Source organism: Atractosteus spatula, chromosome 22 (genome assembly GCF_055471065.1).
Source record: "Atractosteus spatula isolate fAtrSpa1 chromosome 22, fAtrSpa1.hap1, whole genome shotgun sequence".
Lineage (NCBI taxonomy): Eukaryota > Metazoa > Chordata > Actinopteri > Semionotiformes > Lepisosteidae > Atractosteus > Atractosteus spatula.
In genome coordinates this window covers 16,763,512-16,779,231 of record NC_142727.1, presented here as the reverse complement: position 1 = coordinate 16,779,231, position 15,720 = coordinate 16,763,512, and the positions used below count along the sequence as shown (strand labels likewise).

General features: G+C 44.5%; 1 protein-coding gene across 2 annotated transcripts in view; it reads left to right on the top strand.

Annotated features, from left to right (window-relative positions):
- LOC148816898 (nectin 1b-like) overlaps positions 1–15,720 on the top strand; it is a 191,197-nt gene that overhangs the window by 63,956 nt on the left and 111,521 nt on the right. For both annotated transcript variants that reach the window (XM_088939622.1, XM_088939621.1), the window contains exons 2-4: positions 10,471–10,842; positions 12,725–13,024; positions 14,891–15,008. In XM_088939622.1, the coding sequence (XP_088795748.1) occupies positions 10,471–10,842; positions 12,725–13,024; positions 14,891–15,008 (790 nt within the window). The remainder of the gene's footprint in view (positions 1–10,470; positions 10,843–12,724; positions 13,025–14,890; positions 15,009–15,720) is intronic.

The window sequence follows — 15,720 nt, the reverse complement described above, 5'->3', positions numbered from 1 at the left end:
GACTGCAGCGGATTAGCTCCAGGGTGGGCTACCACAGAGGTCCCAGCAGACCCTCACGTACCGAGCCCGAGCCAACTAATTAAAGACGAGACAGCTGGGTGTGATCCGGTTCTGCCACTCCCCCCCCACCCCACCCCCATTCCTAATAATTGGAGAAAACCAAGATTTTCGTAAGTGGCCCTCATCAATTATCGATCTGTTCTCACCTCCGTGTTTACAGTAAAGCTTCACACAGCAGCCGGACTGATTGGCCTGGACGCCTCAGCAGGGAATACTCAGTGAAAATGTTAGTCCAGCTTTTAGCACATCCCAGCATGACTTGAAGTGTTTGACGGTTTCACTGCAATCCCATTAGCAGAGGCAGTGGTGTTTTTAAACTCTATAGCTCTCCAGGCTTAACCTGTAATTACACGTAGTCCGCGGTGTTTTTCAGGAGGGCTTTACTGATTTTTCGGGAACACAGCAGTTTGTGCTTCAAGAGAGGAAGAGATTAGTCATAAATTTTAACAAGCTTATTTTTCACAACATTGTGCTTTATACTTTACATTGTACTGAACAAAGTCAACGAAATAGGACTGCTCTACATGCTCACTGTACCTTTCCAAGCCACTCAAAGATCACGTCTTGCTGTCCTGTCAGTAAGAATAATCAGTCAGTGCCTCTATGGCACGCTTGCACTTGCTTCTACAGACACACATAGTTTACAAACATGTCGAGCCAAACATCACTGATCTCTTCCTCAACCTTTAGCCTTTATCCCTTCCTAGGAATAAAATCAGACTTCAAGTCTACTGTTACCATTGACCTTAGATTGTTTTCTTTTTTGAAAACAAAAATGAAATTATGAACATTTTCCAAAACTGGAGTCACATATTTCAAAAGACTAAAGAAGAGTTTTAGGCTGTATGACTCAAGCTAGTGTCTTAGTAGTATATTCAAAAAAAAAAAAAACAACAAAATGTTTTCTTCAGGACATTTAGGATTATGTTTGAACTTGCACAGGGGAGGGGCATTCTGCTTGAACTTTTGAATGCCTGTAAGGGTTCTGTGATCATGGGTTCGAGATGCTACATCACTAGCTTGCTGTGATCTGGCTTTGCCAAGCATCTTAAGGCAGTACTCTCTCGCTGACACAGCCACCCCCAGGACCTCCTGCACACTGGCAGTCCTGCAGAGCTGCTGGTGAGAGACAGATCTGTCCTCGATCCAGTGCTGGATGTCCAGTCTGGGGCTGTATTGCCTGTGACGTGATAAAAGACGAGTGTCTGGAAGGCATCCACTGCATGTGCGGTCCTTAATTGGAAAGGTAATCAGGTACATTCATCAATGAGCTGGTCACTGACCAGCAGGTATCTCACCTGCAGTCAGTCCTGGTTACAGCTTGAGAATCAGCTTGCTGGCCATCCAGCGTGCCCTTCACACAGAGCATGCGTTGGGAATCACAGACAAATAATCACACGTTTGACAAGCTCCCTTATGAAATTTAGCCTTCGTACATTTTGGCAATTTAACCATGGCTTAATCACAGTTTTGTTGTGGCTTCAAATATCATCCACTGCGTCTGGCTTCACAGCTCAGCAGTGTTCAACACTTGGGTGATTCTTGCCATGCACACTGCTCCGACTGTGGACTTGGTAAGCTGAGAAAAAGCCTGAGAAAAAGTATTCATTTAGTATTTGTGCTTCCCACTAACATTTTATTCTTTACAGAAGTTATTTTAATGTGGGCTTGTCCCTGAGTTGCCCCCAAGCTCTAAAAGCAGGTATGTATGAATTGGCCTCCATTTTAACCAGAAAAAGGAAATGGATGTGTAAAAAATGATTATTAGATCTCTTTCTGTATCTGGTCTGTCTCTTCAAGGCTTCAATATCCTGTGTGTTGGAATGTTGGTCCCACTGGCTATTAGATTGTACAGAACTTATTCATGACATTGTCATCCTCCCCCTCAGGATCAGCAAACCCTCTCAAGCCCTGAATTTGCTTTGGCCTGTAATCCATCATAACAGAGTGTTCATAAACGCTTGTCACTCAGTTTCTTTCTTTTTTGTCTGTGTAAGCTGTTTAACCACCAGCCTACAATGGGAGCTGAAGGAAGTCGTGTATTATTAAAAAGCCGTGCTCTCTTTTCCATGCTTGTCTGTTGCATAGCTTTTACATTTAAACATCAGTGGTTCTAAATAAACTTTTATCTGAAGCGTTGCAGTGACTAAAGAAAAGAAACTGTACTGCTGATGTGTGCTGAACAAAAGCAAACTGGAATAAGTCTGAAAGAGATACAGCCAAATTCATCACCATTCTGCCTGACTCAGCCAGCTCTGACATTGAGAAGACCTACAGCAAATGAAGCTGTGGGTTCATCACTCAGGTGTGATAGATCTAGTCCTAAAATGGAAACCTGAATGTGAGAAAGTGGCCATAGATCTGTATTCTGAAACATTAGTGTTTCATTTGCTTGTCCTCCCTGTGCCACCATTGTGTAGGAACTGTTCTGTACTGCCCCAAAGGAGAAGAATCCACATAGAAAATCATTATAGAAATGCTGTGATGGCTCTTTCAAATTTTCCCTGTCCATCTGTCCTCCTGTGCTCTCTCCTGTTGTCTCCCCCTCATCCTCCTCTTTTTTTTTTCTCTGTCCCTTTCTGCTTATACTGTATCTCTCACCATTTCTACCTCTCGCTTCTCTCTGTAGAGCGCCCAATGTTTTCACCCCCTGTGCTGCATAGGAAAACATATTGATTTTCTGTTCTACCCAGAATTCAGCAGGAGCCTGTGTTAAAGGGATCAGAGAGCAAATGCATTCTCTTTTTCCCCATGCTCACCTCCTCAATTTTCTTTGCTTTCTTTCTTTCTGTTTGGTTAGCTGTGTCTTTCAGCTCCTGTCTGAGGAAGGGAGTATTAATGAGCTCTAGCAGGAAGCTTGGTACCTGAATAATCTCCAAGCACAGACCCCTGCTGCCAGATGCATAATACCACAGCATTGCACTGCTGTTGTAGTCCCCCTCCACTCAAGTTTAAGTCTAGAGGATTGTGCGATTCGGATGAAGTGTGGGGCCCTTTCCTTTACACAAGTGATAATAACATTAGACTTCACTTTGTCATACGATATATGGCTGTTACTCATGTGGGGATTGTTTTTATTTGCAAAACTCAGTGTGAATCAGGTACAAAAGCAGGCCTGAACGTGCGCGGTGTGGTATAGGCCATCACTCAGGCACTGGTCCTATTCTCTTTAATTTGGGACATTAAAGCAGACAGCTCCCACAAACACAGCCCTTTATCCCTGTAATCATTGACAGGACTGAAACAGGCAGGCTTGTGTTAAAAGCTCATGTTCTCTGTTGGTGTCTCTTTGCTCCTTCTCATTTAGCCTTTCATGTAGCTGCGCCAGCGACAGGTGGCTTGCTATCTGGTATCGGGAGTGACATCATCCTGTCAGTTAGGTAGCGGTGAGCTCATTGTGTTTGTTTTGGTCACAATGCGGATGAAAGCAGCACTTCCTTGTTTTGAGATGGGCCAGAGGTGAAGGGAAAGCTGAGGGTTCCTCTTTGCTTGACTGTCTTCTTTGTGTGCAGGGAATGTACAATAAAGCCACACTCCCCTACAGAACAGTGTCTTTTTACACACCAAGGCTTCATGCAATGCAATAATTGAACATTTCAGATGCACAGTAGTTGCTCTCCTTGTTTCCACTTGAGTCCTCAAAGATATCCTGAGCTGAAGTGGGGTAGATGGAGGAATAAGAGATGAGTTATTTCTGTATTTTGATTTAAATAAAAACTATCCAGGAATAAGACTGTTTCTCTTTTGCTTACATCATTTCAGTTTTGATCTTTGGATTTATTTATGTAAATCTATATCTACAGTGGTTGCTAAGACATTTTATACATGTGCAGACACGCCTCAAAACAGTGAAGGAACTACTCTATCCCCACTCCTTGTGATTTAAGATTCTTCAGACAATATAAAAGGTAGATGTGAACAGGAGAGCCGTGTTCATGCTGGGTCTTAGTTTGGTGTTGAGACCTTCAAGAGTATTTTGAGCTATAGTGCAACATGTTTCTCTTCCAAGAGCTGTCCACTACTTGTAATGACCTGGAAATGAAAGCTAAGTATGAAGGATAAGACCTAATATGCTGCTGCTCCAGCTGCTCTGCGGTGCCTGTCGATATTTACAGAGGGAGACAGGATCTGGGAGTGGAGCTGGTAGAACAGGACTAGGAGCTGCTGTTGCTGCAGCCGAGAGCAGGAGGCGGTGCTGTGCACCAGAGCTGACTCAGTGGCAAGCTCTCTGCACCCCCTGGGCCTGTGGCTGGGTAATTTGCACGGAGCAAAAGAGCACAACTTCCGCTACCATCACTTTGCAAATGAATGCCCAGCGGAAACAGCACACAAAAGTGAACCCGTTTTCTTGTTCTCGCCCCACCGCCACTGGCATGCGCGGCGATCCCTGCATTAGGTGCTCGCGAGACGTACTCTCCGTTATGACAGAGGAGGTACAGAGGAACTCTTGTGTTGATGCAGGCGGGGTGGAAAAAGCTAGAGATGCAAATGGCTCTGAGAGACGTGCTAGAACAAGACACGTTAGGCAGCTCTTGTACCAGGTTCAATCAAAATCTCTGCTATTGTATACGTACATAGTACAAACCTGCACGACAACAACGGGCTTTTGCTCAGAAGGGGATTCGTCTTTTTTTCAGGCAGCAGAATCCTTCAAGTCTGAGATCTATAGTTTGAGAATGACAGGTGGTTGGACATTTTGATTCTAATTCAGGTCGATGTCTTGCCTGGCCGCCGTTGACTTCAAGAAACGGAGCTCAGGGGGATTGGGGGTGAAGGTGCTGGGGCCCAGTGTTTGTCGAGGGGCTCTGCCAGGTGCCTGGGGTGGGATCTGCAGCGGCAGAGACAGACTGCCAGTCACACACCAGGCTCCCCTTTCCGCCCGCGCGTCTCTGAATAGGATGGCAGACCGCGGGGCAGCCAGCCTCCCTGTGGGAAGTGGGGCTTTATTAAAGCTGGCCTGTAGAAAAGAGCTATTCTCCGACACAGCACAATGCTGAGTGTCCCTGGCAGCACTGGGCTGGAGCTCTGCAGGAGAGATGGAAAAACATTGACACCGGCGTGTCCTTCCCTCCCTAGCTCGTGTTTCTCGTTCGAATTTCTGTGTAAGAAACGATCCGATCCTTCCCTTTACCAATCTGCACATGAGAAATCACTCTTGTGGCTGTATTTCACTGCAGTGGATTGAATTCAACCCCTGGCCGGCCTATTCAAAATCCTCTGACCGTAACAAAGAGCTGTACGTATATGAATAGAGAAGAAACTGTGTTTTGTTTTGGCTGTTGACTCTTCCTCGGGTTTCTTCCAAGAAACCCAAAGGCTCAACAGCCGAAATGTTGTGATTCTTCTTTTTACTTTTCAGGGTGGAATTATCCCTTACAGCCAATGCACACTGACACTTACTTCATATGTATATATATACAGTATATACTGTATGTGAGTGTATTCATATTTTGTTGAATAAATCTGTTTCCAATTAAAGTCATAGTGACTGCACCTGTGACATCTGTGGTAGTTTAATGCTGCTGAGGGAGAAATAAAGAGAAATAGGAAAAAACGCAGATTAATCCTTGAGCTCATGGTCTGTGAAAAAGCACTTTTTCCTTGTGCAGAATATCATGGGGCTTGGCAGAGAAGAGATTTTTAGATCTTGTGGTGGGAAGCAAGGCAAAGACCAATTATATTTAATGAATCACTGGAAATGGAGAAACAGGCGATAAGGTGGATTTTCTTGTGTTTTCTGAGGACATGGTAGCTGACATTTGGAAAACCGTCTTCAAAACCTCAGTTAAATGAGTGAGCATAGGGCTTTAAAAAGGAGACTTTTAAAGAGTGGGAATGTAAGGCCATTATTGTGACTTGTTGATCTTTCACAAAGGCTACAGTCACTGAGTCATGTTCTATTAACATCTGGGCTCTTTCCAATGGTGGTCAGTGATTAGTGCAAGATGTATTATATGATGCTTTTGTTAATTAATTTTAACAAAATACAAAAAGACTAAAAGCAATCCCCTTAATATCAGAAATGTTAACGGGCACAGGCCTTGGTACGTTTAAGCGGCATTTCATAGTAATCGCATCTAGTCTTAATGTAGAAAATGTTACATGAAGTAACATGATTTTCTGTTGAGTTAACATTGTATAAATATCTATTAAATGCACATTCATTCAAAATATCATCATCATTTCATAAGATGTTGTTGATTCCCAGGCCTGGAAACAGTATCATGTCTGAAGACCAAAGGACATGCTGTCTGTAACATGCCCGAGCAGGTCTGAAGGTCATCTGAGTTGAGCTCACAAAGTTATTTCTGTGTTGCACGCTCTCTGCCTGACCCCAGCCCAGATGTGTGAATGGAAGATAGCACATCCTTAGTCACTGTCACTGTGACTGCCTGCATGTAGTGATCCCGACAGCACCAAAGTGTATTTGTCATCATTTCCCCGCCTTGTGCCTGTTGCTTAAACCACCTGTGACCCCGAATTGGAAGAAGCGGTTAGAAAATGGATGGATTAATATTTCAGGAGGGTGCCACACATGAACCCGAACAATGGTGTTTCTTACCCAGCAGTCTCAAGCGGTGGTTGAAAGGGTGTGGGCGCGAAACGAAAGGTGTGTGTGGGGAGAGGGGGGGGGGGGGGGGGTCCAGGGTGTCGTCATGTGGTCGAGCCTGGGGGAGTCTCTCAGTCCCTTCCCCCCAGCTCGGCTCCTTCCTCATTAAGAGTATGCCTGTCGCTCCTCTGATTACAGCTCCTCCCTCCCCCTACATTCTTCCAAGAGCCCATCGATGGCCCAGGCAAGGGCAGCCCTGCGAGGTGTGCAGGCTTTCATAACAAGAAGATCTGGAACGTGAGATTTTGAGGGGCAATGTGATCAAGACCAATGCCCCTTGTCTCCTTGTGCCCCTTGATGGAGTTCTTCGGCAGCAGTTTAAATCACACCTTCTTATTAGACATTTTGTGAATGCCTTTTCCTAAGCTAGAACATTTTTGGAATTGTAATAAGTTAACGCCATACACAGCTAAGTAAATTGTAACATGCTGTTACAGTAATAGTTACATACTGTTTAAGTGGATATTAAGACACCCTTCTGAAATGCAGTCAGCCTCTTCCTGCATATCCTTGTGTTTAACCTCTTCCAGTGTGCTTTATTTCATTGGTAAATTTCATTGTCTTCATATGAACGTTATTATTCCCTCAAGAACCTTAAAAGGTTCGTAAATCTTTCTAACCGTTAAGCTCAATTGCAATAGGATGAGGCGACAATTATTTTAGGAAATTGGACGCAAAAAATGTGTAAGATGTATTTTAACTTGAAGATGATTCTGAGTTTGGCAGGTTTCAATCCCTGAACCAAAACGTGCACTTCTGGAAAACATCTGGAAGAGATATCTTCTGGAACTCCCTGGCATAAATTAACCCCTAGGTGGGAAAGGGGTCACATCTTGGCACCCCCATGTCCATCCATCCTTGGGTTCTGTCAGAAAGGGAAGGCAGAGGGATAACCACAAAGGCCAGCCTTAACGTGCTCCCAGCTGGTGCCAGATAGCTGGGTGTTGGTGGGACCAGACAGCCCATAGTTCATCCTCGAAGAGTGGATCTTCTTCAGCTGGGCACCATTGAAAAGGGGAGGCAGAGATGGACCCAAAGGCAAAGTTTCATGTGTTTCATGAGTACTGCCGTACTACTGCTATGATTGTCATCGACAAGAATAACCATGCTGAGAATAATATTAATTAATATTTTCTGAAAGCCTCGGTTCTTAGGTCCGTTCCACTTGACACACTCTTGCAGTTCCTCCTGGGGCACTGCTGAGCTTCCGAGGGAGAGTGGACAAGGCTGCCTGTTGCTCTTCTCAAAACCAGGCAGTCAATCAGTCAATCTGATGTCGCTGAGCAAGCAAATATGCACGTCCCTGGTGCTGTTTAGAGACTGTGGATGGAAAATTTAACAGAAAAGCATCCTAGCCCTCTTATAGAATTATCAGGTTGCAGTGAATCTTATTTCCCTTGAACGAGAGCAGGTGCACAGGAGGTATGAGGATCAGAAAAAACAGAGATATGTAATTGAAAGGGTGTGAAGCCTGTGCCGGGAGCTGATGTTATTTGAGAGCGTGCTAGGTGTGTGTGTGTGGAAACCATCGGTCTCTTGTGTCTAAAAGGAAGTATTACAAAATACTGTACCCACCTCTACCAACACAAATATCCCCACACACTCAGAAATAATTGATAATGCCAGATTACCTGCTGTTCATGTCACAGACCTTTTTAACTTAGCAATTGAAAGCTTGAGGAGAAACGTTTTAAGGAGTTCTTCTTCGCTCTACTCACTGACATTGATGTAGTCAAGGTTAAGGCTGAGCACTGTCACGCCTGAGTTGCTTACCTAAGTACCTTTGGATACATTTCTGAATCCCCTCACATGTCCACACACTGTGCAAACAGACGCTGAAGCATACACAATACAAACGCACACAGGCCCCCACGCAGCTGTGTGCAGGTTTCCATTATCCATGCCCTCAATCTGATCAGAGGTTTAGCTTGTTGTACTAAAAGATCAGTTCGATCAGCCTGTCACTGTCCCAGCAGATGGAGCGTCTTTGTAAGTATCCCATTTGTAGGCTTCTGTGTTTAAAACTAATCTCATTATGATCCAGGTAGATGTTTTAAGTCACCTGGAAGGCTGTAAAGGAGCCCTTTGCCTGGATCGAAAATCAGTGGGATTGAAATTTAATTCAGCGCAAAACTTTTTTGTGTGTGACTGTGTATCTGTGCAGACTAAGCATGTGACCCAACCGCAAGGCTGATTGAGTGTTATCCCCTTATTTGCAACTTCTCCTTTTGTCTACATGTTTGTAGATAATCCAAGACACAACTCCCTGCAAGATTCACAGAAAAACAAAACATCTTGCTAATGTGGATATTGTGGCAATGGCTGTCGAAGATCTGTGTATTTAAGATGGAGCACTGTAATTTACAGACTTGCCTGCTCCCCTCCTCCCAGATTCTAGCATGTGAACCAGGGGGTCTGAATACACTACGTGGAGCAAATGACTGCAATCCTCTTACAGGGTTCACGGAAATATATATTCTTTTCCGTTGGTGTAGATAAACTGAGGACAAAAAGAATAACGCAAAAAAACAACAACAGTTGGTCTTTGATTCTTTCACCCCAGTCCCTGAGTGAAAGGGTGTGGCCCATTTCATCTTCAATCTGGCCACATAATAGCACATCTCAAGGGAGTCTGTGCTACTCGAGATAGTTTGTGATTGCCGTTCTGGAATACTTCCAACCCAATTAAAACCGAGACGGTAGAGTGAATAATGGCTCCTTAAATTTAACCGTATTAAGAACGTTGGACATTAGGAAGGGGTGAGAAATGGCATATAGCTGGATTTTGTAGAGTGATGGAGAGTTAGAGGACATCATGGAGGCTGGGGGTGGCAGGTGGAGAGAGTGATGGGAGTTTGAGATCTCTAGTACAGAACCTTAGAGCGAAGGTAGGGAGTTGTGACAATAGCCCTGTATTACAACAGAATCTGAGCTGAGGGAGAGGGTAGTAGACTTATCATTAATCAGAGAACTGGAGAGTGAAGGAAGGGGTGGCAAGAGAAGCTGTGTGTTATACCCTAGAGCTTGACAGAGGACAGCTGTTGCATATTATATCAGAGAAGCCATAAAAGCTAGAGAGATATGGTTTTTGAAAGCAACCATTGCACTACAGTATGTGAGAGACAGGAATCAGATCAGAAGGATTCAGAGTGAGAGGGGTTAGATATGGTTAGCTCTTTTTCATCTGGGGTGCTGCCAGTCATGACAGATGGCATTTAAGCACAGTTGTCCCTGATGTAAAAAAGATTGAATTAAAAAATGTTTTTTTTATTGTTATTAATTGATTAAAATATTTATATCCGGGGCACCTTAACAGGAAAAAAACATTTTTTGCAAGACAGCTTCAGTGAAGTGAATAAACAATTAACAAAACAAAGCAAGTATACACTAGACAATTAAGCTGCTAAGTCCCCTCTTACAATTTGATGAAGCGAAGGAGTGATCAGTGGTCACAGAAGCATTTTTGTCTGTTGTTCAGTGCTGTCAACGATCAACAATCAGAAATCTCTTTCACTGATGCAGTTTCCACAGTAGCCCTAATAAGCATTGATAATAATAAAAGAGCCAATACAATAGTATGCCACCACCCCAAGCATTTGCACACGAATGCTTGATTTATTCCCAAAATGAATTAAAACTCACGTCACAGCTCAGTCCTTCTTGAAAGAGAGTGTCCTTTTGGAATGTGAAATGCTGCTCTGTGTTGGAGAAGAATGGGCGGAGGGTGATACCTCTTTGCATTGATTTTTTTCCTCACATGACCCGTTGACTCATCCCCGCTGGTGTCTTGTGCTCCGCAGGGCTCAGGGCACAGGTGGTGCAGATGGACGCCACCAAGTCGGGCTTTGTGGGCCAGCAGGTGGAGCTGCGCTGCACCTTCGCCAACAGCAACCCCCCGGTGAAGATCTCCCAGGTCACCTGGCAGAAGTTCCTCAACGGCACCAAGCAGAACGTGGCCATCGCCAACCCCACCATGGGCGTGTCCGTGCTGCCGCCGTTCAAGGACCGTGTGAGCTTCAAGAACCCGGCCGTGAGGTACCGCACCCCCTCCCTGGAGGACACCACCATCACCTTCTCCGGCCTGCGGCTGTCCGACGAGGCCGCCTACATCTGCGAGTACGCCACCTTCCCGGCCGGCAACCGCGAGAACCAGGTCAACCTCACCGTGTTCGGTAAGTCCCCGGGCGCCACGCCCTTTCGGGTGATATGGAACTGCTCCTCCGAGGGGACAAGGAAGAGAAGAAGAGCTCTGCAAGGCAGCCCCGTGACATGCTGCTGAGCTGAGAGCACTCGTAGCTGGATTAAAGGTTGATTTTGAAATCTGTGGTGCTTAACATCTTTACACACCGTAGAAATTAGTTGGGTTTTTTTTGCCGATTACATTGTTCTCCCCAATCCAAGACAAATGGGCTCGAGTAAAACGTAAGAGATTATCAATTTTCTTATCTGTGAGGCCACCATCTATAACACCTATAAAGCCTCATAGCTGCACTTCATATGGCTGAACATTAATATACACTGCACATCAAAACTTCTCTGTGCGCAATATGTCCATCCCCCCAGTTTCTAAGCGCTTTATCCAATGCAGGATATTGGGGAGAGCCGAGGGCATAGGTAAAGTAAACAGTAAGGTGTCCGGGAGCTTTAGTTATTGTTGGTTTTCAGTTAAACATTTAGTTAAGGATGATTTAGAAGGTGAATGACTCCAAATCTACTGTTTAAGTGGAGAAGCACTAAGGTCTACTATCCCAGCAGTTCTTCCTAAATGTAATTCCAGAAATTAAATGTTATATTCTGTGACATAGTTAGCTGTTTCACTGCACGGTTTTTACTCTCAATAAATGCACCACAAAAGTAAATCCATACATTTGCATAAACAACCCCGTTTTTTTTTATTCTGAAACAGCCAAAAATTATTTAGTCATTTAAAGTGTTCCCCTGTGGACGGATAGAGCACAAATTGATTGCCTTTGCATTAGTGTAGAACAAACTTAAAAAAATCAATAATTCATTTTTTCATGATTTTTCAGAATCTTGCCTGAAGCAATGCAATCCCTTTGTCCCAGGCATGGAAACTGTTATACAGTTTAACTAACCAAGAGGCAGCTTTTTGAAAAGGTTAGGCGTTGAGTCTCATTAGAGATATCTAATTAGAAATCAAGTGCTGGTGTTTTTCTGTTAAGCTGGCAGGGGAAAGCGTTTGGCTTAAGTGGTCCCTATTGCCAGTACTTCTTGTCAACTCAAAGCAGGGTGTGTGTCAGAAAGCCTCCCGCAGACTGGTCATAATACAGCAGTCGGAGCTCTGAATCGCTCTTCAGCATCTCTTAAACGCCTCAGCTAAATTCGTTGTTTCTGGTCTGCAGTGACTGAGACTCAAGCATAGACATTGATCTGCAGCACAAAGTTACTTGTGCACAAAAATACATTCATAAATGACTCTATTTTTACTCATAGCTATGGTGCAGCTGGTTTTTGCAACAGTTTACTTAATCACCTGTATTTGACCTCTTTCTTTTTTTAATGAAATCTTTTGTCACATAATTCTACAGTCCATGAGTTTCAGCAGGCTCTACTTCACTCTAATCTTTAATACTATCAAGGAGACAGATATCAAGAACCTGTTTCAATGTCCGATCAACATGTACAGTATTAGAAATATGAGTGTGTAGCCATAAACATGAAACAGGAACAAGTAAAGGTTAATTCCATGCTGAAATGTAGAAAGAAGAAACACTATGAAACACTATGTCTATAAAAATACACAACCCAGAGGCTGCCTCACACCTGAAGGAGGGTAAAATGCCATGTTTCTTTTTTCTGCTTTTCAGTATAAACCTTGACGTCTTCCTCTGCAGCCAAAGCATGCTGATGCAGCTCCCCCTTGAGCATTAAGCAGATTATATGTTCAGTATAATTTAGGCATTACACCTCCCTTTGTTATAAAGAAGTAAAGAAACAAACACAGTACGACAGCATTTTAGCCCTCAGGTTCTGCAGAGGTTATTGGTCCGATTTTTTTCTGACCCGTTTTGTCTTGTTGCGTTGTGTGTCTAGCTCGGCCCACCACTCGGATGACCCTGACCTCCCCCACCATCGTGGCTCGCTCGCGGCCCAGCAAGATGACGGTGGCCACCTGCCTCTCGGCCAACGGGAAGCCCCCCAGCGTCATCACCTGGGACACCCGGCTGAAGGGCGAGCCCACCTTCCAGGAGACGCAGAACGCCAACGGGACCGTCACTGTGCACAGCGACTACGTGCTGGTACCCAGCCGCGACACCCACCGGCAGAAGCTCACCTGCATCGTCACCTACCGCAACGAGAAGATTTCCGACAGCGTCACGCTCAACGTGCAGTGTAAGAGTCACCCCGCCTCCTCCTGATGTGGGAGACATGTTGCGAGCCACTGTAGGAGTGGCGGGAAAGTTAAGTTCAGGACATCTCATCTCAGCAGCACAGCACTTCCAGTAACCGCTTATCGAACCCAGGACCGTGGCGGCCCTGAGCCTGTCCTGGGAAACATTGGGTGAATGTAGGCGGCTCCCTGGATGAGCAGACTCACAGACACAAGCATACACACACTCGAACAAGGGCCAGTTTCCCCAGAAACCAATTAATCTACCTGTGTATCTCTGGACTGTGGGAGGAAACCGGAGCCCCTAGAGGAAACCCAGACGAACACGAGGAGAATGTGCAAACTACATGCTGGTAGCTCCCTAGGAGTGGAACCCAGTGGCCAAGAGGCAAGAAAACCACTATGCCACTGTGCTCACAAATTCAGCACAGTACTATACCATACAGCATGTTACATCGGACTACAGTACTTCACAGCACAGTACAAAGCAATGAAATTAAGAATAGAACAGTAAAGTAAGTTATAGTGACTGTATAGCACTATTCAGCATGGTACCTAGTGCCTTTCAGTTTTTGTGTGATATGGATTTGGCATACTGTCGCCATCTTTTTATCTTCTATGCACACCTGTATTGCCACATTTACAAACATCCACCTCACATTCGATCCAGTGAGCTAGGAAGTGTAGCTACCGTTTGTGTGACTCTTTCATAAGGTTACAGCATTTTTCTGCTTGACATGCTGGGCTACCGTTCCCATCATATTCAAGAAATTGCTCAAAGATGTGCATCCAGACTCATAAACCCATGTTTTCTTTCATGCTGCTTCAAAGTGTTTGTTTTCGGGTGTTTTTTTATCATGATTGCACAAAGTTGGCCTTGATAAAACAGGAAGATGCCCTAGAAGATAAAAAAGAACACATTTGTATGGAAAATATTTATGCATTAGTCTTTAATTCATATTGAACAGAAAGAATCAAGTACAAAGTGTAGGCTTGTTTAATCTTGTAGTTTTCAGCAGTCAAGCTGAGCACTTTTAGCTGCTTGGCCTTCTGTTATTTGGAATGAAACTGGTGACAGTGTGAGCAGCTGTGTTGTCAGCTGTAACAACACAAGTGATCACAAGTGGTGCTATTAAAGGTTAACAGGGTTAGGTCCAGATGTCAGATGCCTGAGCCTGGGTCATGTCACTAGCCGACTGCAATTCCCCCAACAGCAGTGTGCAGTTGGCTGAGCACTGCCAGCACTGGTTTAGGATTAGCTGTTCAGGCACTCTTTGGCTTCCTTGAAAACAATTTCTCCCCTGACCTCCTCGATTCTTACTTGCCTGTCATGCACTGTGTGGGTTTGTGACATGTCAAACGAGGAGTGACGCTTTAAATGAGCTTTTCCAAGTGGGAAAAGGAGTCGGTTTTCTAATTGGTGGCATATAAGCTTGGAAAAAAATACGGGCATCTTAAAATTAAGACTAAAGATGATGGACTTAGCAGGGGCTGCACAGTGGCCCAGAGGTTAGCATTGGGCCCTGGGCCCAGGGTGCTGTCTGCGTGTAGTTGGTATGTTCTCCCCGTGTCCTCCGGGGATTCCTCTGGGTGATCCGCAGTCGAAAGACCAGCTGGTGGGTTATATGGCTGCTGGGAAACTGTGATGTGTCACGACTGTGCCTGCCCTGGAACTGACGCAGACTGAGCCTGTTGCTTTCCGGGATGAGCTCTGGCTCCTGCGCGGCCCTGTACTGGGTAAAGTGGTTATTGATAGTGATGTGCTGATATAATAATGATTTTCCAGGCAAGAGCAGGGATGTCTAGCCACTGGCAAAGTGACTCCCAGGGCCCGTCAGCAGCAGACTAACATAAACATCTGTCCACAGACGAGCCCGAAGTGGTGATCGAAGGGTTTGATGGCAACTGGTTTGTCAACCGGCAGGACGTACAACTCAACTGCAAGGCTGATGCCAACCCACCCGTCACCGTGTACCAGTGGAAGCTGTGAGTGTCTCCAGGGTGTCTGCATCCTGTTTGCCATCTCCCAAGCATGGGCACTGCACCGGCTGGGCATGACAGTGCCCATGTGTGGTACTGCTAGAATTATTTCAATTTACACTATTCAAAGTTTAAAGTTAAAGGTTTTATCACTGGAGTACTTACGCTAGTGATAATGCTGCCAGTACATTTATGCATTTTTTATAGAATATTATGGTTGCTGTATGAAGTGAAGTTTCCTGGTTTAAGCTGTGAAGTCCAGCATTGAATACAGCATTGTCCTAAAACAGGAAAGGTTCAATGTTTACCTGCCCCTTTTGATGTAATCTTGAAGTTTTTAAAACATGCATATGTTTTGACCATAGAACGATACATGAAGGTTTATCCTGAATGTTACATTACCAGCTCACACTATAGGAATTGATGCATTTCTAAGCCTTTACAAAAAAGTGATGGAATTCATCATGATTCAACCCATTGTGGCTATTTGTTATTTTGTAAAGATTTGAGTGATGCATGTCTTTTATACCTAAAAATGTAATCGCTTTATTTGTTGTCTTTGGATATAAATCATCAGAATATATCAGAATTGTAACACAATTCTAACAGAATGCTAAAGAAATACAGATTCTGACAAAACCTAGCAAGTATGTACTTATAAACACCTGCTTTCTTGCAAGTAGAAACTAGTCCCACAACTAGACTGGCACGACTTTCA